Here is a 21727-nt window from a genome sequence, read left to right on the forward strand (position 1 = left end):
GCAAATCCAGGTACATTTCAGATTTTGGGAGGATTTGTGTTATTCCTGCAGAACATGTCACTTCTACTGAAAAGGGGAAAAAGGATGTTGTGTTCCTGAAGTATTACTGCTAAAGGACCCTAGAAGATATTTCTGTCACAGTTATTATTTAGGATTCCTGAGGTCTTGTGAAATACTAGGAAGCCTGGATGAGGGGGCTTGATACTGAAAGAGTCAATGAAGCAAGAGTGCAGATCAAGGGTCAGTTTTGACGTTTATGTTCTCATGGATAAGGTTTTATGGACAGATCCTTGTTTAGCACTCACGCTGTGATGCCTTTGTAGACAAATAGCACTGTCAGATGATATTTGTGTACATACACAGTCACCTGAAATGATGGTCACCCTTGATAAAGATGTGGTCCTTGGGTGTACAGCTGTCTAAGCAACTGCCTTCAATTCACATAATGCTGCAGCGTGAGTTTGAATCATACCTACTGCTCGTTCAGCTGAAAAACCTCTCCCCACTTTCATGTTCAATGAAACAAACATTCCTCTAAAAATGGCTGGATTTAATAAACAGGTTAAGTACCATATTGTAATTATCCCAGAATATGGAAATAATATTTTATATTGTACTTCATTAATTATTCTATGGAATACACTGAAACAACACATGCCCCAAATTATTAATTTCCCCAAAGTCCCTGGCACCCTTGCTTTCAGTATTGTGTACACCTGTCCGGGCAAGGATCATGGCATGGAGCCTTCTATAGTTTTTATGACACCGGAGAACTCTTTGGAAGGGACTTTATATCATCCCTCCATACATAATCTTTACAGATACTTCTGTCTGCGCCCATGGATAGTCCTTCCAGGCCCTCCTGCAATCATGGTACAAGATCCATAAGTAACAAAATGTAAAATAAGATTTAACATCCTTTCAATGTATTTTTCTGATATAGCCCTACACACCGTTTTGTATATTCTTGCACTTTGAAAATTTCGCAAGGTCAAATTCGCCATCAGTGCTTTTGATAATTAGATTTTTTTTTTTTACTGGCCATAGACGATTGTTGCTTGCCAGCATCACCAGACCACCCATTGGACCAGCAGCATCACCTGTTCCGTGAGGATGCTGCTAGTCGCCAGGGCAGGAGGTGTGAGGAGCACGTCATCCACGCTCGTGAAAATACGGAAGAGAGGAAGGAAGAGATTCCACGTCATTGAGGTGCATTTGTACGATAGATTATTGATAATTTTCTTGTTTTTGTAAATTTTTACGTGGTTGCACGCCATGGTTACCTCAATATTTAATTGCTAGAGGTTGACTTGGATTCTCGTCACTTGAAGGAGCGGACTGAACGTTGGAATTCATCTGAAGGTAGAAAAAATCTCGGTTGTATTTGGTAGCTAGCTAGCTAGCTTGCTAGCTGCGGCGTCTTCACCGGGGCTGGAGCGCTTACACATGCACCTTGCTTGTCAGCTAAAACAACGAACAGTTATTGTTTCATTCAGTCTGTTGCTTTGTTCTTACTATTTTGGCAGTATTTGTTCTGAATATCTGCCCAGACTATGGCATGTCTTAATGGTTGCAATGAATTACATTCAGATCATGACAGGATATTAGCATGCAGAGATTCGACATGTTGATGTTTCACAGATCTAGCTACTCTGTACAGTTACAGTACTGTAGTATTGTAGCCTGCTATGCAGAGATTAAAGCTAACGTAGTTAGCCATTTATAAAGCTGTATCTGGATAGGCGACAATTCCATAACTGACGTTCATGAATATTTACATCTACAGTAGTTATCAAGACAACCATAAAGTATAGTACATGTACAGTAATGTAACTACCTACTGTAGTCGCTTAGGCTAAAGTCGTTAATTCACTTGGCAGTGGCCATACAACAACTGGCAAGCCAGTTAGCCTACAAGTCATAGCGTCTCATTGGCTTTCTATGGAAGGGATTTAGTTTTCAAGGATATATAACGTAGCTACCTGCTTTAGTACCTGATCGGTAGAGGGCGGGGTTTGGATCTCGGGTCGTTTCTGTCATACAAATCCTTTCCCCAGCCGCTCAGCCCCAGGAACTGAAGCAGCTTACTTTACCTATCTAAACAAGCACCGGATTGCATTGCTTTTGAAAAGTAGGAATTGAGATGATGTTCCTAATTAGTATTGTAGTTTAGATGACGCATCTCATGCATTCCATGAGGACAAAGCGGTTGTTTCTAATTGATTCTTTATTGTTGTTGCGTGTAAGTTGTTGTTATTCAGGCTACACCCATCGCGGGCACAGCCTTTTACATAACTGTGTTCTTCAAAGAAGGGAAGAACTATATAGCCCTGTGAGTAATGAATCGTGAGCTGGGCTAAGATGTTTGAAAGGCAATACGTTGCATAACTGGTCGGACCTGGGCCACAAAGAAGCAGCATATCAAGCCATCTGGATAGGGGCTGAATGGACTGGTCATGGCTCCATCCCAAGTGGGACCCTATTCCCCTTCAGAGAAAAAATAAAAAAGTTACTATTTAGGGAATATGGAATAGAGTTCTTCACAGCTATACATAATTCCAATAACCCGAAGTCCGTTGCTTTATACGACCCAGTCAGATTTGACATTGTGTTTTAGACCTTCAGATCTTGGTTTGAGACACGCTCAGTGGCCACGGATCTTGGGTCTGTGCGATAATGTGAAATAGTATTTAATGGAAAAATATCCAAATGATTTAATAAATGTGCGGTGTATATTGCTTTTGTCCACAATTGAACCAAGATAAAACTGATATTATTGTGTTTGGTAACAAAAATAAAAGATCAAGTATTAGTAAAGAGCTGGATTCTCGGGCCCTTAAAACCAGGGACCAAATGCGTAATCTTGGTGTTTTGATAGACTCAGAACTCACACTTAACAGTCATATCAAAGCGGTCACCAAAACAGCCTTCTATCATCTAAAAAATATAGCCAGAATCAAAGGCTTGGTTTCCCAAAAAGACCAAGAGAAGCACATCCATGCTTTTATCTCTAGAAGGGTTGACTACTGTAATGGCCTCTTAACTGGACTCCAGAAAAAGGCTGTAAAACAACCGCAGTTCATTCAGAATGCTGCTGCTAGAATGTTAACCAGGACCAAGAGAACAGAGCACATCACTCCTGTTCTTAAATCTTTGCATTGGCTTCCAGTCAGTTACAGAATAGATTTCGAAGTGGTGCTTTTAGTTTCTAAATCTCTGAATGGTTTAGGACCCGAATACATTTCTGATATGTTTACAGAATATAAACCGAGCAGGGCTCTTAGATCCATGAACACAGGTCAGCTAGTAGAGTCCAGAGTCCAAACTAAACATGGAGAAGCTGCGTTCAGCACTTATGCTGTACAAAACTGGAATAAACTACCAGAAGATCTTAGATGTGCCCCAAACGTATATATTTTTAAATCCAGGTTAAAAACACTTCTCTTCTCACGTGCCTATGACTGAGCACTTAAACTTAACCACACTGTTTAGCCTTATAGCTTCCTATGTTTTTATCCCATTTTTTATCTTTATATGTTTTCTTATTGTATTTATTATTATTATGACATTCATTTGCTTTGATGTTTTCATTTCAGTATTTGCTTTTATGTTATTGTACTTTCATATATATTTCTTTGTAAAGCACATTGAATTGCTTCGATGTATGAATTGTGCTTTATAAATAAACTTGCTTGCTTTTGCAAAGCATTGCAGTTGGTTCAGGACAGGCTCTTTCAGTTTTTCTCTGTGTCTGCTTTAAGCATGCTGATGTTGAAATTGCGTATGCATGCAGCGGTATGAAGGGCTTGTGTGGTATATTAACATTGTTTGTTAGGTGGCTAATTACATTTGAAATAAAATACATTAGGCAGATACTATCAAAGTCCTGTAGCTTTTGTTTTTTGTAGACAAGGTTATTTACCTCTAACTTGTGTTGAAGTGGACTTTAGGGTGCTGGCGATACCCAGGGTGGTGTTGGGTCTTGGATAGGCAGGCTCATTAGACATTGCTGTGGTCTGTTCTATAACTCAGAACTAAAACAGACCTGCAGTCCTTGGGTGAAAGCTTTTCTTTGGGGCCTTGCCACACTTGTGAATCAGTGACACATTAGAGGTTGTCGGTCTCTGTGCTTTACGATAAGGATGTTTGCTGGAATGTAAAATGTCAGACGATTGATAATCAGTCACTCTCTGCCCCTTCTGGTTTGGGATGTCAAAATAGTCAATTACGTTTAACCAAGAAGTTGTTGAAATGTGTGCAGCAACTTGAGCTACTCAAGCGATATGCCATGTTTGGATAATTTTTTTTCTATGTAGACATTTATTCAAAAAAGCAATTCAATCTCTTTTGTAAGTGCAAGGCAAATATAGTTTAATGTAGTCACTGTGAAATAATAGCAGTAACAATTATTTAGCTAATCTCTAGATAGATCCAAGCATTGTAGTTAATGCACAGTAATAACCTGAAGGAGAGTAGAAATGAGGAAGCCTGTACAGAATAAACAGAAACGAAAAACATGCATCCTTTTTGCAACGAGGAACTAAATAATGCTGTAAAGAACCTCATAAAGAGATGTAACTAGGTCCTGATTAAAAAGCATTCATCACACATCACCGAAACCTCTTAATCTTTACAAAACGTCTGTGGCTGTAGTTTGTTTTTACATGAGGGCATATTCTGATCCAATGTTTAGGCTTATACAGAACCGCCATAGAGGAAAACACGAGGCAGCCCGTATAGGAGATCCGGGTCCGGCCTTTGTTCAAACAGACTCTGGAGAGTGTCTCACCTTTCAGCTTTACAATCGGCTGAAGCACAAGTGCCAAGGCTCAAGACAAGACTGGCTTTCGCCTTGGTTACGTAAAGGCTTTAAAAGTACGCCAACAATAATCTTTCTATAAATAAATACTTGTTTAATGTTAAACTGAGCAGGATGTAACAATACACTGGCAGTCCAAAGGTTCATAAATACATTTTACGTTCATGAATGAAGGAGCTTTACATATTGGTGGGGTGTCTGTATGGAGGGATCTAGTTTGCGAACTAGCGTTGGCGTTCAAAGTTACGATGTGGACCCCTCCCAATGAACTTCACTCTTATTGGCTCCGGCCCTCAGGCAGAAACTAGCTAGTCCCTCCACATTAGCTGAACCCGTGTGGTTTCATGTTTCAGTTCTTAGGATGAGGGCAGCGTACAGTGTGCAGGGTCTTTGTTTGCAGCAGTACTGTGTGGTTAATCTCCCCAAAAGACCTGTTCCGTATTCACCTTTTGGAAAACTGACTGGGCAGTGTGCCTCCAGATCTATGGTGTTTCGGTTCCTGGTGTATTATAAAAAATGTCTGTTGTTTTAATGCTTCATTGGACAGAAAAGGGCAGTGGGCTGGATTTGAACCCGCGCTGCGGCAGTGCACGTGCGCCGGGGGCAGCTGCTTAGGCCACTGAACCTTGCTGACTGCGTTCTGTTTTCTGTTGCAGCGCGACCGACCGCTGCGGCACCTCGATGGGCGACTCGGGCTCACGGCGCTCCACGCTCGTCTCCAGACTGCCCATCTTCAGGCGGAGCGCCAGCAAGAGGCAGGACTCCCTGCCGTCTTCCCCGTCCTCCGGGGGCGTGGGGAATGGCGTCCACACCTCGTCCCCCTCCAGCACCAACTCCAGCAGCAGCAGCACGGGCAAGAGGCGGAGCCTGTTCCGCACGCCCTCCATCAGCTTCAGCAGCAAGAGGAACAGCGCGCCGCCCCGAGTCCAGACGCCCCCGGCGGACCCGGTCCAGGGCGGTGGCGACGGTGGCCAAGACGATCCTCCACCGGGCTCGCTTGGTGACAACGCCGCGCCGCCACGGGCCAAGACACGCCACTCATTCGGTTTCGGGGGCCACCGGCAGAAGAAGATCTCCCGCTCGCAGACTGGGGATTTCGAGAAGGCGGCGTCCGCGGCCAACCGGAACGTGTTCATCAACTGCATCAGCTCAGGCTACAGCAACGAGGGCGACGACTCCGGGTTCATGGACGACTACAGCGCAGGCAGCAAGCGTACGTCCAGGCAGAGGAAACCGCTGCTTCCCAAGTCCTTCTCTTCGCACCACCGTCTCTCCAAGGACCCGGAGCAGTGCCTGGCGCCGGAGGTCAGCGTGGAGCCCCCGACGTCCGGCGGCACCCCGGGCTCGTGGCCGGGAGAGCTGCTGGGGGAGAGCTCCCTGCAGTCGCCCATCCTGTCGGACGACCGCACCGCCGCCCTCACCCCCTCCGAGTTCAACGTCCCGATCACGGAGGACTCGGTGTCCGAGGTGGAGGCGCTGCCCAGCCCGGTCCCGGCCGCGCCCCTGGAAGACTTCCGGCACGTCGTCTCCACCTCCCAGGTGTTCTTCACTCCAGCCCAGGCGGCCACGGACAAGCCCCTACTGCCGGACACCAGCATAACTAACACCACCGAGTGTGAGACTGCGATCCCTCTTCCTGTCCCAGAGCCGGCAGCAGCTGCAACACCAGAAACACAAAAACAACAATTGCAGGAAGAGAAGGACGAGGTTAAGGATGAGGATGAAGCGGCGACGGCGGTAGCGGTGGTGGCGGTGGTGGCGGCGGAGGGGGAGGACGCCGGACCAGACCTGACTGAAACCAGTGAGAGCGAGGCGGGTCCGGTGCGTGGTAAAGGCTACCATTCCAATCCGGAGCAGTCTGAGAGGAGGTCCAGGAACGCACTGCTCCTCCAGGAGCTGGGGAAAGGAGCCTACTGTGGGAGACATGAGCCCAGGCCGTGCCGGCTGCGGAAACCCCACACAGGTAACAACTGAATGAGTCGATACATTAACACGCACGGCGCTGATCAGCCTCAGCGTGATCGTTTCGTTTATAGACCAGAGAGGGGGACGTTGTTTTTGTTGTAAGCTCCTTGTAAGTTGATTTGTAGGTGTTTCGACCCGTGTGTATACACGTTGCATCCTGTTCCTTTGTTGAACTTTACAGTGTAGATGAAGGTTATGCTTGAAATGCTCGTTGGTGGGCAATGAGTGAATCAGGAGTTACAGTCAGATTGTCTGAGTAGAGTGTTGGGCAGCACTGTTTTAGTTCTATGTGCTGGAATTTACTACAGTGGGATGCCCTTCATAAGAATGGTAGGTAGCCTGTATTAATAAGCTGCAGTTTCCTTAGGCAAGGTAGGTTTTAGTTTGGCCCTGTTCCAGAAGAACCATTGTCCTGTAGGTATTCACTCCAACCCCAATCCTGTCCAACCCGAGCTGAGCTTTCAGGGAATCGTTTTCCGCTCTGGGTTGTTTTGTCGAACAGATCTTTTGTTGTACTGAATGACAAGTTCAAAAAGTCTCTGCGCCTACAGAAGGTCTGCACCCCCCTGACTATTTTACATTTTGTTGTGTTAGTGCCACAGTGTGTCGTGCATTTTTAAATGAGGACTACCACGTACCTACAACCATACTCCACACATTTGTTTAATTATTTTTGTTCTTTAATTCAATTACGTATTTAAAACTTAAATGCCAAACTTAAATATTCTAACTGGAAAAGTCTGTTGTTATCCATCTCTGTTGTCGTCCTAAATGAGCTCAGGTGTAACCAATTTCCTTCAAAATCAAAAGTTAATTGATTTCATTTCAGGATACATCTGGATGTTTCTGTACGTTTCCTCTGTCGGGTGTTTAACACTTGACCTCTTGCAAAAGACCTGATATGGAAAGACACAGTCCAGGGAGATGGGTAATGAAAAGATTTCTGTGGCCTTGGATGTTATTGTTTTAACCTGTTTTACCAGACAAGTCAATTAAGAGCAAGTCCTTATTTACAATACCACTCTGGGTAGATGTGAAAGGCCTCCTGGGAGGGAGGGATGGATACTATGATTAAACATAATGAAACCCACAACCCAGACAGGAGACTTCCCCAGTGATGTTCTGCCTGTACTGATCTGTAGCCGTCTTCACTTCCTGTTTGTTTCCATGCATTTCTGCCCTCAGTCTACAGCAAGTAAAATGCGTGCTCAATTTAATTTAGATCGGGTGAATGACTTCGCCAGTCAAGGACATTCGCATAAAAAAGAAAGTCCTTTGTTGCTTTTAGCCGAATGCATGGGATCATTTTTCTGTGGCAAGATGTAGTGAGGTCAAGGGAGTTTTGAGGAACTTGGTTGGGCAGACAAGATGATTCTGTACAATTCAGCTTTCACCCTACTGCTGCTGCCAGGACATACGTCATCAATTAAATGACATTTGGCCAGTTCCAGTGGCAGCCATACGTTCCCAGAACAAAGCACCCCCTCCACCTTACTTCATGGATATGTTGATACGCCAGTTCCCTTTTTTTGTCCGCACTTTCCTGTTTCCATCACCCCCGTATATGTTCCTGTTCTTCTCATCTGTCCGCAATACCCTTTTCCCGAACTCTGCAGGCTCTGGGATTTTTTAGGCCATCCTGTTTTTGAGGCTAACTGGTGTTTTTTGCATCTTGCGGTCCAGTCTCTGTAGTTTGGCTGGCGCAGTAATCTGCAGATCGTTGTGGCTGACACATCCATGCCAACCTCCTGGGGGGTGTTCCTGACTTGCCAGTTCTTAGTAGTTTTTTCCTCATTATGAAGATTATTTGGTCATCCATTGTAGAGGTCTTCCTTAGTCTTGCGGGAAATATACAGTTGCTGAGCTAAGCGTCGCTGAGCTTTAGTCGTCGTTTTTAATGTGCCAAACGGTTGATTTTGTTTTGGCTATGTCCCTAATCAATTTATTTAGATTCATCTGCGTCATGATGGCCAACTTGATTTCCACTGACACCTCTTTGGTCCTGGTTCTGTCTGCTATCAAGAATAGACATTGGCATCTCGGTTGAACACGCACTAATGATGCAGACAAACACACCTGCCTTATTAGAGACATATGTGAAGCTAATTGTCTTTTGGTACCCTTCAATTGGGGGACTACGTACAAAATGTTTATTTATTCAAATTGTTGATATGGATGAAAATACCCCATGGTCATTTTGTCACTTAATTTCCAACGATTTTAGACCCGAAACAACTGAAATTCTATCACTGTGCCAATACTTAGTCTGCACAGTCACATTGTTTCACAATAATGTATAAAAATAAATCCTCTTCAAATGTTGGAGTGTGGTGTTTTATACGTGGTTTAAAATCATTATTATGTCGCTTTGCAAGTCTGAGGCACAACAATGTGAAACGCTTCAAGGTGGCAAACACATTTTACTGGCACTGTAGGTGTGTACAGTTGTAGAGTCTGTGTTCTGGGTTATTTACCGCTCTGTCTTTGCTTCAGACCAGACCCACCAAAAGGGAGCTAACTTACTTACATGTTTGTTCAAGAACGTTGTCCAGCACGGCCTGTTCTTGTACATAGCCAACGTTCGAGCGAACTGAAAGCATATCTGATTGAAGCTTATCGAAGAGAAACGTGTGGCAGATTACTGACTTAGTGAGAACCTTGAGAACGAGACAAAGCCCTGGATAACCGCTTCTGTTAGGCTGTCCATAATTATTCACTTTTGTTGTTCATTTTTGATCTGAGCCTATTTTTGTCTTGTCTGTTGCTTAGGCTACTTTGTATTGGTGATAACACGTAAGTAGTTATACTTACACTTAAATTACACCTGTGCTCAGTGATAGATCTATAACCCAAAATCAGCAAATGAGTAAAAGTAACCCCATTCCCTCACTATACTGGAATAAAATGCTTTTACATTAGAGTATACCTCACCTAAAACAATTTGGTTTCCTTAAAACGAGTGAAGCTGTTGCTGCAAAACACTGGATGGCTTCCCGGCTTGCGTTACTGTCTGTTTGCTTGTTTTGAAGTTTTCGTTCTAACATGTAGTCTGTGTGCGTGCTTGTTGTTTGTCCGTGTGGCATTGGACAGACTTGCTGTCTCTCTGCTTACCTCTGTTGCTGCCCGGCTCCTTGTCCCAAGCGGGAGTGATTTACGTTGTGCTGCGGGGTCTCTGTGCTCCGCCCTCCACAGTGTCCATGTGCAGCAGCAGCGCCAGTCCGTACCACGAGGTGATGCGCATGGAGCGCCGGCTACGCTCGTCCTCGGAGGGGGCGGGTGGGCCGAGGGGACTCCACCTCAACCTGAAAGAGCCCCATTGCCCCACGGACGGTAACCCGCTGATCAAAAAGAGGAACAACTCGTCGTCTTCCAAGCTGGGAAGCCTGGTAGGGACACTACGCCTCGCAACACTTTAATACACTGCACCACACTTTAACGCCCGATGTCCACCAAATGCGTCAATATTCGGCATACTTTATTTTCGTCAGATGTCCTGCGCATTTTTTATTCCTACTTGAGGCACATATGCTTTCGCATGGCAATATGGTTGGAAGCATGAAGGACAAGATTATTTTTGCAGACGGGAACACACTTTGGTTGTATAGAGAACCTGCTCTATATGACCAAAGTGCCTATTGCTACCAGGACATCAATGGCAAAAATGACGCCTGGAGCAGGATTGCTGCTACAGTTGGGATATCTGTGCAGTTGAATGTGATACTATAATTAGCTGTGGAAAATTGGTGCTGGTGATTCAGCAAAGCTAGAGTAGTATGGTTAGCATTGCACAGTAGTTTGATACAAAGCTAATCTACTTCATACGTTTTTGAGTTGGTAATTATTTTATTTAGCATATTGTCAAATTTTGCCTGCCCAATGTCTAGTTGGCTATGGTCACTCTATCTACCACTAGTTTCATTGGGAACTTGAACTTCTGTTGTACCACATGAGTTGAAAACATTGAACCTATGCATTACAGTAAACGCACCGCAATGCAGCATCGCATTGGAATTGTACCTTTTCGGAATGCTTAAATTGACAATGAATGACTTCCGGCGCAACGCAACGAGTTTGAAGCATTTACTGGAAATCGGGCGTAACACACTACCCTTCAATGCACTAGTTAAGCAGTAAGGCACGATACGGCCAATATACTACAAACCCCTCAGAAACCTTATTGCTTTTAAAAATCAGTTACCTATGCAGTTAGTGCAGTGAAAGGTGATGTGATGTGGTATATGGTCTCATATACCATGGCTATCAGCCAATCATCATTCAGGATTCGAAGCACCCGATTTATAAACTTCAGTACATCAATACACAATGCTACACTTAAACACACCATTAGAGTAAAGCGATGTACAGGACAGGGCAGCCTGGTGTATTTCTGCACTAGTGGACGACCTGGTGGATTTCTGCACTAGATGACAGGACGATCTGGTGGATTTCTGCACTAGAGGATAGGACGGCCTGGTAGATTTCTGCACTAGAGGATAGGACGGCCTGGTAGATTTCTGCACTAGAGGACTGGACTTCATGGCAGTGCTGGTGGCTCCCAGCTAGTGTTCCAGACTAAATGGCTTAGTCCATGGGCCCATCCTCCTGGATTACTCTCTTGCACGGGGATAACAGCACTGCCCTAAATTAAACAGACTAATCCTTAAACGGTGTTGCAGATCAGTGCCATTGCCCAGGTGCTTGCTGCTTGTCACTTAAAGCAAATGCTTCCCCTTTCCTGTCTGGCCACTGAAATGTACATCCCTGCATAAACTGCCACCCCAATATATTTCCTCTCCTTTATCGTCCTGTTCACACGTGGGTCAGCCTACACACATCTACCTCTCCTAAACATGTACACACCTTACTGGCCAATTGGTCTTCCTGAGCTTTCCCTGAACCCGCCTTCCTGTCTGAACACCGCAGTCCGCATCCCTGCATAGACTGGCGCTTGTGCACAGTCGAATTGCTAATTCCAAAAGCACACCACATAGTTAGGCCTCGCACTGAGACCTGTTTTGACATTTTTGAGGTGGCTCATCTTCGGTGCTTAGGAAGGACAGCCTGTGAAATGCTGTGCGCGTGTGACTGAAGCGGCTATTGATGAAATGTAAGTCTCTCCAGTCTGGGCTTGGAGTTTCCCCCTGAGTGCTCTTGAGGGAAATCAATGAGTCTGGCCGTAGGAGCGTGTTGCCAGTTAAGTCTCCATTCTTTGCCGGTCTCTTTTTAACTTTGTGGGAATTACAGGAAGCCCTCTCCAGTGTGACGAACGGAGCTCCAGTGAGACTCTGGAGTGTTTTTCTGTCGTCTTTTGAGTAGTTTCCTGAGCAGTTAAGGACGATGCAGAGGCAGTGTCTTAGCTGGGGGGTATTCACCAGCACCCCCCTCCGCCCTACACCCACTTGCTCACTTTGTGTTGTGACTACGCTGCACTCAGCAACCATGCTGATACAGGACACTGAATCATTCTGAACCCAGGTTGGCGATAGATGTTTGCGCAGATTTTCTACAATCTGGATAAAGAAACGATGAGCGCCTGCCTTGTCAGCGGCGCGTTTTCGGCAGACCAACTTAACCTGTGTGCGATGAGGTGCATGTATGATAGGTCATTTAGATGACCCGAATGCAAACCTGAAGTTGGACAATTTTTCCACTTAATTCTCGGCTCTATATATGGTTTTCACAAAGACATTTAATTGAAATTGCAGATGTGACAAATCAGGTGGACGTGTCTGGTCAGGTGGACGTACCAGGTCAGGTGGATGTGACGGATCTGGTCTTGGCACATGGAAATTATCCAAAAGCCAGAAAACTTCAAACAATGCGGATAACCTTGTTTGCACGCTGACTTTGTGTTTACGAGTATTACAAATATGACCTGAATTGATGCTTCATTTTCTGTTGTTAAAGGGGCTAATCTTTTTATTATATGTGCAGACACCATATAAAAAAAATCCCCACCTTCCTGGCCCCTTATGCATGATACTGAGCTCTGCTTTGCAAACGTCATGGGACCTGGAAGTCTTGGAGAGTCAAACGTCATGGGACCTGGAAGTCTTGGAGAGTCAAACGTCATGGGACCTGGAAGTCTTGGAGAGTCATCCATGTAGTCACTGATTAGAAAGTTCAAATATTTGCTGAAGACGACACATCCTGTGAATAATAGAATATTGGTGAAGGGGTTCCACTAACGTTGACGAAGCCCACGTCCCTCAGCATGATCTTTGTTCATAACAGAGCTCAGCATTAAAGATGGCCTTACTGCAGGTAACCATTTCCGAAACCTAGAAAATTGGGGATAATAATACAAATATAAATTGAATATGCAAAATATTTCAATTGATACTTTAAATTGATAACATAATATACAAATAATATAGACAATGTATTATTTGTATTGTGAAAATAAATTGCTTCTTACATCGGTAATCTATTGATGAAGTCAAACAAAAATAATTACAATGCATAAAGAAACTATCACTTTATGCCCAGACAACTTTCAAGGTTTGGTATAACCCACATTGTAAATGTTAAACGCAATTCAGTGGGGAGAACAAGTATTTGATACACTGCCGATTTTGCAGGTTTTCCCACTTACAAAGCATGTAGAAGTCTGTAATTTTTATCATAGGTATCCTTCAACTGTGAGTGATGCCATCTAAAACAGAAATCCAGAAAATCACATTGTATGGTTTTTAAGTAATGAATTTGCATTTTATTGCATGACATAAGTATTTGATACATCAGAAAAGCAGAACATAATATTTGGTACAGAAACCTTTGTTTGCAATTACAGAGCTCATACATTTCCTGTAGTTCTTGACCAGGTTTGCACACACTGCAGCAGGGATTTTGGCCCACTCCTCCATACAGACCTTCTCCAGATTCTTCAGGTTTCGGGGATGTCGCTGGGCAATACAGACTTTCAGCTCCCTCCAAAGATTTTCTATTGGGTTCAGGTCTGGAGACTGGCTAGGCCACTCCAGGACCTTGAGATGCTTCTTACGGAGCCTCTCCTTAGTTGCCCTGGCTGTGTGTTTCGGGTCGTTGTCATGCTGGGAGACCCAGCCACGACCCATCTTCAATGCTCTTACTGAGGGAAGGGGGTTGTTGGCCAAGATCTCGCGATACATGGCCCCATCCATCCTCCCCTCAATACGGTGCAGTCTTCCTTTCCCCTTTGCAGAAAAGCATCCCCAAAGAATGATGTTTCCACCTCCATGCTTCACGGTTGGGATGGTGTTCTTGGGGTTGTACTCATCCTCCTTTCTCCAAACACGGCGAGTGGAGTTTAGACCAAAAAGCTCTATTTTTATCTCATCAGACCTTCTCCCAGTCCTCCTCTGGAACATCCAGATGTTCATTGGCAAACTTCAGACGGGCCTGGACATGCGCTGGCTTGAGCAGGGGGACTTGTGTGCGCTGCAGGATTTTAATCCATGACGGCGTAGTGTGTTACTAATGGTTTTCTTTGAGACTGTGGTCCCAGCTCTCCTCAGGTCATTGACCGGGTCCTGCCGTGTAGTTCTGGGCTGATCCCTCACCTTCCTCATGATCATTGATGCCCCACGAGGTGAGATCTTGCATTGAGCCCCAGACTGAGGGAGATTGACTGTCATCTTGAAGTTCTTCCATTTTCTAATAATTGCGCCAACAGTTGTTGCCTTCTCACCAAGCTGCTTGCCTGTTGTCCTGTAGCCCATCCCAGCCTTGTGCAGGTATACATTTTTATCCCTGATGTCCTTACACAGCTCTCTGGTCTTGGCCATTGTGGAGAGGTTGGAGTCTGTTTGAATGTGTGTGGACAGGTGTCTTTTACACAGGTAAAGAGTTCAAACAGATGCAGTTAATACAGGTAATGAGTGGAGAACAGGAAGGGCTTCTTAAAGAAAAACTAACAGGTCTGTGAGAGCTGGAATTCTTACTGGTTGGTAGGTGATCAAATACTTATGTCATGCAATAAAATGCAAATTAGTTATTTAAAAATCATACAATGTGATTTTCTTGATTTTAGTTTTAGATTCTGTCTCTCACAGTTGAAGTGTACCAATGATAAAAATTACAGACCTCTACATGCTTTGTAAGTAGGAAAACCTGCAAAATCGGCAGTGTATCAAATACTTGTTCTCCCCACTGTAGATGTGATGCAAAAAAAGCTAGTAAGTTAAACATTTTCCAGGGTTCCTCTTTGAAGCACAGTTGTTTGCGACCAACAATTTTCACAAAATCAAACTATCCACAATGGTGGTTTTCTCAACACGAATAGGCGGAAGACTTTCACTTGCTGGTGAAGACTTTCCCATGATATCTATTCGATATCTAAATTATATTATGGACATCTTAACCCGTTTGAGGTAGCCAAATATTTTGTGCAAGAATCCCATATCATCACATACCGTAATTCTGTAAATCTCACTGCTTACTCTACCAGGTACAATGGAAAGCTTGTCCGTGTTCTGGAAAAAAGCATTTTTCATGTGTTGAAGAAAACGAATAGAAAAAGCAACACTAGAAAGCCTCAGTCTCAGGTCTGCACTTTAAACCAGCGTTGTGCAGATCTACTGAAAAGGCCGCCTTTGCTGCTGTCTGGAGGTCTTCACGGATATTCCCCAATCCGATTACACAAGATGGGATCCGGTATCTGACTGGGTCAGACATAACATTATGTATTTCTCTTGTCAACCCGGGTCAGATCACGCTTGGTAGACCGTGGTATCCGGGCTTTTGGTGGTAATCTGAAACTATATTAAAAGAAGAAAGTACCCTGATGGCATATAATAAATATCTTACGTAAATCACATTTGCTATGCATTGCAGTTGCTTCAGGGCAGGTTCTTTCAGCATTCATTGCTCTCCTTCCCCTCCCTGTCTCTTTTTGTCTAGCTTAAGTTCTTATTATAGTGAACGTAGTGTGTGTGTATATATATAAAATATGTGTGCATAGTATAGTATATGCATAGTATAGTATATGCCTAATTCAACAATGTTTCATCAGTCTTCAGGTAATATTTTCAGGTTTCCACTGGAGATACGTCACAAAAATGCAGGACCACTGTAAAGGAATTGGAGATTGAACTGAATATTGTGCAGCACAATCACAATAGATATTAAAAACTGCTGACTTTCTGTGTTAAGAAATTAAAAATTACTTTGGGAAGATCTGCAGCTCTGGAGGACCGTTAAGAATAGATCACCTGCTTACTCTGACATCCACAAATTATTTGTCTATAAGTAAGGTAGTGCGTGCTCATGCAAATGGCTACATAACAAAAACATTGAAGAAATTAGCAGAAGACAGAACGCTTCCCGCCACACACAGACACCCCTTCCCTTTTTCGTGTCAATGTTTAAATTAGGGCTGACATTATGAAAACACTGCGATGTTAGCGTTTTCTGCCAGGGATGTCGAATCAATTTGATGGATCTGTGGGGCATTAAAGTGGGTTTTTTGTGTCTTTCGGATGTATTTTGGTACATGCATATCATATCATACATATCCGAAATGATTCATATCAGATTAACCCTCATCTCTGACATACTGTACTTCGGATCGGGTCAATCTTGGATGGCAGTTGGATCCGGTATCAGCAGGCTCGCGTGGGTTGCATGTGAGCGCATTTAAATCATCTCAATTGAACACCTGTAACATGTTCGCGATGGTGGCAGTGAAGAAATCAGTCCTTGATTTAACGAGCTACACTTTTAATGTCCATATTTAATGTCCATTAATCTACTTAATCAGATATCATTGCTTTGTGGAAGTGATCAGCGCTTGCACAGTGAAGCAGTTTTAATGTTCATCTACAGCCGGGGGTTATCATTAACAGTCTAATTTTCCTTGAAATGATGAATACCTTGCATGCCATTAAACAGCAATGTTTGAGAAGTGTCATCTTATTCCAATAACTATTTGAGGAGTATGATATTTGGGCATAATGGCTATATTTCCTCCTTAGTAGTGGTCTTTTGCTTTGCGTAGAACTCTGTGTTAATGCAGTTTCTGTTCTTTTGCTGGCACAAGCTTGACGTTTTGGGGCACTTTCCAAGACTAAAATGCTATTTCTGTGGAGATTTTCCACTGAGCCTAGTTTTAATCTTTGTCCAGGATACCCTTCTTGGTTTAGTTGAGTACACCAGTGTGAATCAGATCCAGACAGCAACACTATTCTGGCCAAGCACGATCCGCTGTCTCATTTGATTCACGGTCTCATTTGGTTCACTGTCCTACTGTAATCTATGCTGTTAATTCATGCACATTTTTAGTTTTAGAATACCTATTCCTTCCGCAAAGCTTTACAAAAGATATTTAATTATCTACAAATAAGTGCTAGTGTATTTTTTGTCTGCATTTATTGTGAATCGCCACCATCTAATAAGTTTTCCTCTATTGTTCTACCAGAAACTGTTGTTCCAGCACTTACCACAAGATGGCAGAATATCCCTTTGAAACAGAAAAAACAATAAGAGGGTGAAATGAAGATTAATAAATATATTGTAACTGGGCTAGTGGATTCAAAATTTCAATGGATAACATCCTTGATTATGAGGTTAAGAGGCTGAATTTAATAACCTCTGCCTTAATGATCCTTTCCAGAACGTCTCTGGATGAACCGTAACAATAAAGAAAAGGTCACTGCTAGTGTGGTGACCTAGAACATTAATGTTATTAAGACCTTGCACTGTACTGTGTCCCTATAGTATCTATCATGAAGATGAAAACAGTTTTTTTTTTTTTTATTCATCTGGATCCATATTGAACTAGTCAGTTTCAGTATAATTAGTTGGCTGACCTCTCCTGAAGATGACCTGGTTGAAGTTGGGTCATCAGGATGGATCCGCCAATTAATTTGAATGTCCCGCCTTATCGGACTACAATAATATTCAGGGTACTGTCGAGGACGATATACATGCACGAACATTTTGTTTTAAATCCGTTCAGTCCTGCAGATCTGGACCCGACTCCCAAAGTGCCAGACATCAGGCTTGTCATCGAAATGTGTCCAGCGCTCTCATCTAGATGTTTCCTGTGTCCTCAGGATGTGCTGAACAACCTGGGCTCGTCTGAACTGGATGAGGACGACCTGATGCTGGACCTGGATCTCTCCGATGACCAACGCCAACGCCACCGTACGAACACTGATTCATTCACCAGCCTCATTCTAAACTGCCCACTATTCCCTATGGGGTGTACCGGTCTGGGCCGGTAGACTCATCCCTACATGTAGAATTAGTCATGACCAATAAGATCAAATGCAAAACCTTTGACAGCTGATACAAAGAGGTGTCCTTTTGAGTGTTTGAAAATACAATAATGTCACTTGTATGTTTTGTTGATTTTATTACAGTCTTCCTGCTTGTGTTTATCATTAGCGGCCTCGGTTTTGGAGGTGATTGTATATCCAAGTTCACACAGGCCTTTTTATACACTATCGTTCAAAAGTTTGAGGTAAATTAGAAGTGTCCTTAGCTTTTATTCTGAAGACAATCTTTTTTTGAATTTCTGCCTGTTTGGTCGGGACTCTAGGGCCACGGCATGATGTCACAAAGCTAATCTTTTTATAAATAGACACAGTCATACATACTGTAATTATCTAAAAATACAGTTGCAATGACTGCACTTGTTTTACTCTTTCTGTTCAGCTTATCAGCTGATCAGCTGTGGCGGTATGGGTTTTTTAAAGATGCTGTCCCTTGGATTGGACTGACAGCCTGGAGAAGAATAGCATTTGTTTTCTTTTAAGTCAACAACATGAGGCTGACGTATTTAATGAATGATTACGAGGCTGGCCTTGTTTTCTTATCTCAATCATTCACTGCATTAGGAAAGCAACAACATGTAGTTTGTGATGTGGTTTTACAACACTTCTGTCATCCATTTCTGTCATCCATTTCCAGCTATAATGAATACTGTAGCTGGAAACAGATTATTTTTTGTAAGGAAATATCTACATAGGCGTACAGAGGCCCATTATCAGCAACCATCAGTCCTGTGTTTCAATGGCACATTGTATTTACTAATCCAAGTGTATCATTTTAAAAGGTTGGTTGATCTTTAGAAAACCTTTTTGCAATTATGTAACTGAAAACTGTTGTGCCGATTAAACCACCAATAAAACCTTATTTGGACTAGCTGAGGATCTGGAGCATCAGCAATTATGGGTTTGATTACAGGCTCAAAATGACAAAAGACAAATAACTTTCTTCTGAAACTATTCTTGCTCTGAGAAATGAAGGCTGTTTCATGTGAGAAATTGCCAAGAAACTAAAGATCTCATACAACGCTGTGTACTACTCCCTTCACAGAACAGCACAAACTGGCTCTAACCAGGATAGAAAGAGGAGTGGGAGGCCCCGGTGCACAACTGAGCAAGAGGACAAATACATTAGTGTGTCTAGTTCGAGAAACACATTTCAATGGGCAGCTTCTTTGAATAGTACCCGCAAAACACCAGTGTCATCGTTAGCCGTGAAGTGACGACTCCGGGATACTGGCATCCTAGGCTTAGTTGCAGAGGAAAAGCCATATCTCTGACTGGCCGATGAAAGGAAAAGATTAAGATGGGCAAAAGAACACAGACACTGGGCAGAGGGAAGATTGGAAAGAAGTGTTATGTAGAGGCATATCTACTTTAGCGGTGTCCGGATCACAAAGAAGAACATTTGTGAGATGCAGACCACATGAAAAGATGCTGGAGGAGTGGTTGATTCCATCTGCCAATGTCAGCCTCATGTTGTTGGTGGTGGTAAAGTGGGAGATTTGTGCAGGGTAAAAGGGATCTAGAGAAAGGAAAGCTATCACTCCATTTTGCAATGCCATGCCATACCCAGTGGATGGAACTTGATTGGAGCCAATGTCCTCCTACAACAGGACAATGACCCAAAGCACAGCTCCAAACTGCATTACCGGTTTAAGGAAGAAGGAGTGACCTGGTATTTTGCGACCACGAGGAATGAGTTGTGGCAGAAAGATTCTTTGACGAAGGCAAAGTCTGAAGGACACAATTATTATTTAAATTAAAAGTCATTATTTCTTACCTTGTCCATTGCTATATTTACTATTTATTTTGCTGTATTCCCTATTCGAACTCATTTCATGTATGTTTTCATGGTAAACAAGGACATTTCTAAGTGACCCCAAACTTTTGAACGGTAGTGTGTGTATATATTTATATTTTTTGGCCTACCCCTAGATATAAAAATCCCCATATAAAACACACTTCCACAAACTTTAAAACTGAAGACCAGAATCTATGTGTTTTTGCCTTAGCCAAGTATAAAACATTTGGTTTCACCTTTTGTGAAAACCTAAGTAGCACGATCTGTTTCTTGGGTGACTTGAGTAGAGTTAACAGGGCAGATTTGCCCCATACTTGATTCTTATCTAACGGGAGGTCTGAGTCAGTAAAGCAAGACATTCGTATCTCTAGGCATTCAACATCTATGCCGCTTGGAGAATTACCTTCAATCTTAATTATCTTAATGTCCCTCTATTTTTGGAGGGGTTACATCCGAGCACGCGAAAAACTCCTCTGAGCACAAATCCCCTAGACAGAACCTCCCAGGGTGGTTTCCTTACTGCACGTGGAAAGGAAATAAGCTATTATGCATAAAAAGTTGTTTCTTTATGTAAAAAATTGTTCAGGCCTTGGTGTGAAATCCCTTGCAAATACTTGATAAATCACATTTTGTGTCACTTAAAGCAAAGACACAGTGAGACTCGTGTGTGGAAGAAAAGTAAGTGGGTAAGAAAATTTACACACACACACGCACAGGGATGGACACACATCAACTCACGGGTGCTCCTATTTTAGCTCTCTCAGGAGCCTGCTTGGCATTTTTTATTAAAAACCAGGCAGTTTCACAGCAATTTATGAGCTCCAGAGCCGAGTCACATTGAGTTTTACCTTGAAGCTGAGCCATCCATATCCCGGGTTTAAAGACCCGGTTATTTCTGCTCGTCAGATCCTTAGTTATCTGTCTTGTCTCTGTATTAATGAGATTAACAAACACGCCATTGTGTGTTTTACTCCGCACCTCGTTCTCTGACTGGAAAGGGTATATTTGTTTTCTGTTTATTATTTTTCTTTGAAAATTCCAATTTCAAGCATTTCTATTATTATTATTATTTTTTACAGTTTCCTCAATTTGTAGCCTTTAATGAAACATTAGAAAAAATCATTTGGCCGACACTAATGTATATCGTCCAGGGAGGATTACTGTAAACACTAGCCAGTTGTCCCTTAACCTTAACTAAAAACGTCTGCATTTTTTATTTGTGTGTGTGTGTGTGTGTGTGTGTGTGTGTGTATGTGTGTGTAGTATCTAGAGAAGACTCCAGCCAGTCATTGGCCTCCTGTCTGAACCTTCTCCACTCCCCCATGGAGGCATCCATAGATGGGATTCCTGGCAGGGAGCCCAGAGACACCACCACCCACAGGTGAGAGTGAGCCCTGCAGCTGTTCACTACTACATCCTATTACAGTGGTTCCTACGCCTATACACCGCTAACTACACCTATACATGTACTACACCACTCTATAACACTCACTACTGGTGGTGGTGTCTCTGGGCCATTACTACACCACTCTATAACACTCACTACACCTATACCATTACTACACCACTCTATAACACTCACTACACCTATACCATTACTACACCACTCTATAACAGTAACTACACCTATACCATTACTACACCACTCTATAACACTCACTACACCTATACCATTACTACACCACTCTATAACACTCACTACACCTATACCATTACTACACCACTGTATAAAACTCACTACACCTATACCATTACTACACCACTCTATAACACTCACTACACCTATACCATTACTACACCACTCTATAACACTCACTACACCTATACCATTACTACACCACTGTATAAAACTCACTACACCTATACCATTACTACACCACTCTATAACAC

The 21727-nt window shown here is 43.1% G+C and overlaps 1 protein-coding gene across 7 annotated transcripts in view; it reads left to right on the forward strand.

Annotated features, from left to right (window-relative positions):
* Nucleotides 1-1147: 1147 nt before the first annotated feature.
* ccser1 (coiled-coil serine-rich protein 1) overlaps nt 1148-21727 on the forward strand; it is an 86267-nt gene continuing 65687 nt past the window's right edge. For 6 of the 7 annotated variants that reach the window (XR_004576679.1, XR_004576678.1, XM_034296355.1 and 3 more), the window contains exons 1-6: nt 1148-1362; nt 5476-6782; nt 9554-9577; nt 9977-10170; nt 17818-17908; nt 21101-21218. Coding sequence is in view for 5 of the 7 variants with exons in the window: in XM_034296355.1 (XP_034152246.1) it covers nt 5501-6782; nt 9554-9577; nt 9977-10170; nt 17818-17908; nt 21101-21218 (1709 nt within the window). In the remaining 2 variants the exon portion in view is untranslated. The remainder of the gene's footprint in view (nt 1363-5475; nt 6783-9553; nt 9578-9976; nt 10171-17817; nt 17909-21100; nt 21219-21727) is intronic. The other variant, XM_034296356.1, reaches the window with a different exon arrangement.

This window comes from Esox lucius, chromosome 13 (assembly GCF_011004845.1).
Source record: "Esox lucius isolate fEsoLuc1 chromosome 13, fEsoLuc1.pri, whole genome shotgun sequence".
Taxonomy (NCBI): Eukaryota; Metazoa; Chordata; class Actinopteri; order Esociformes; family Esocidae; genus Esox; species Esox lucius.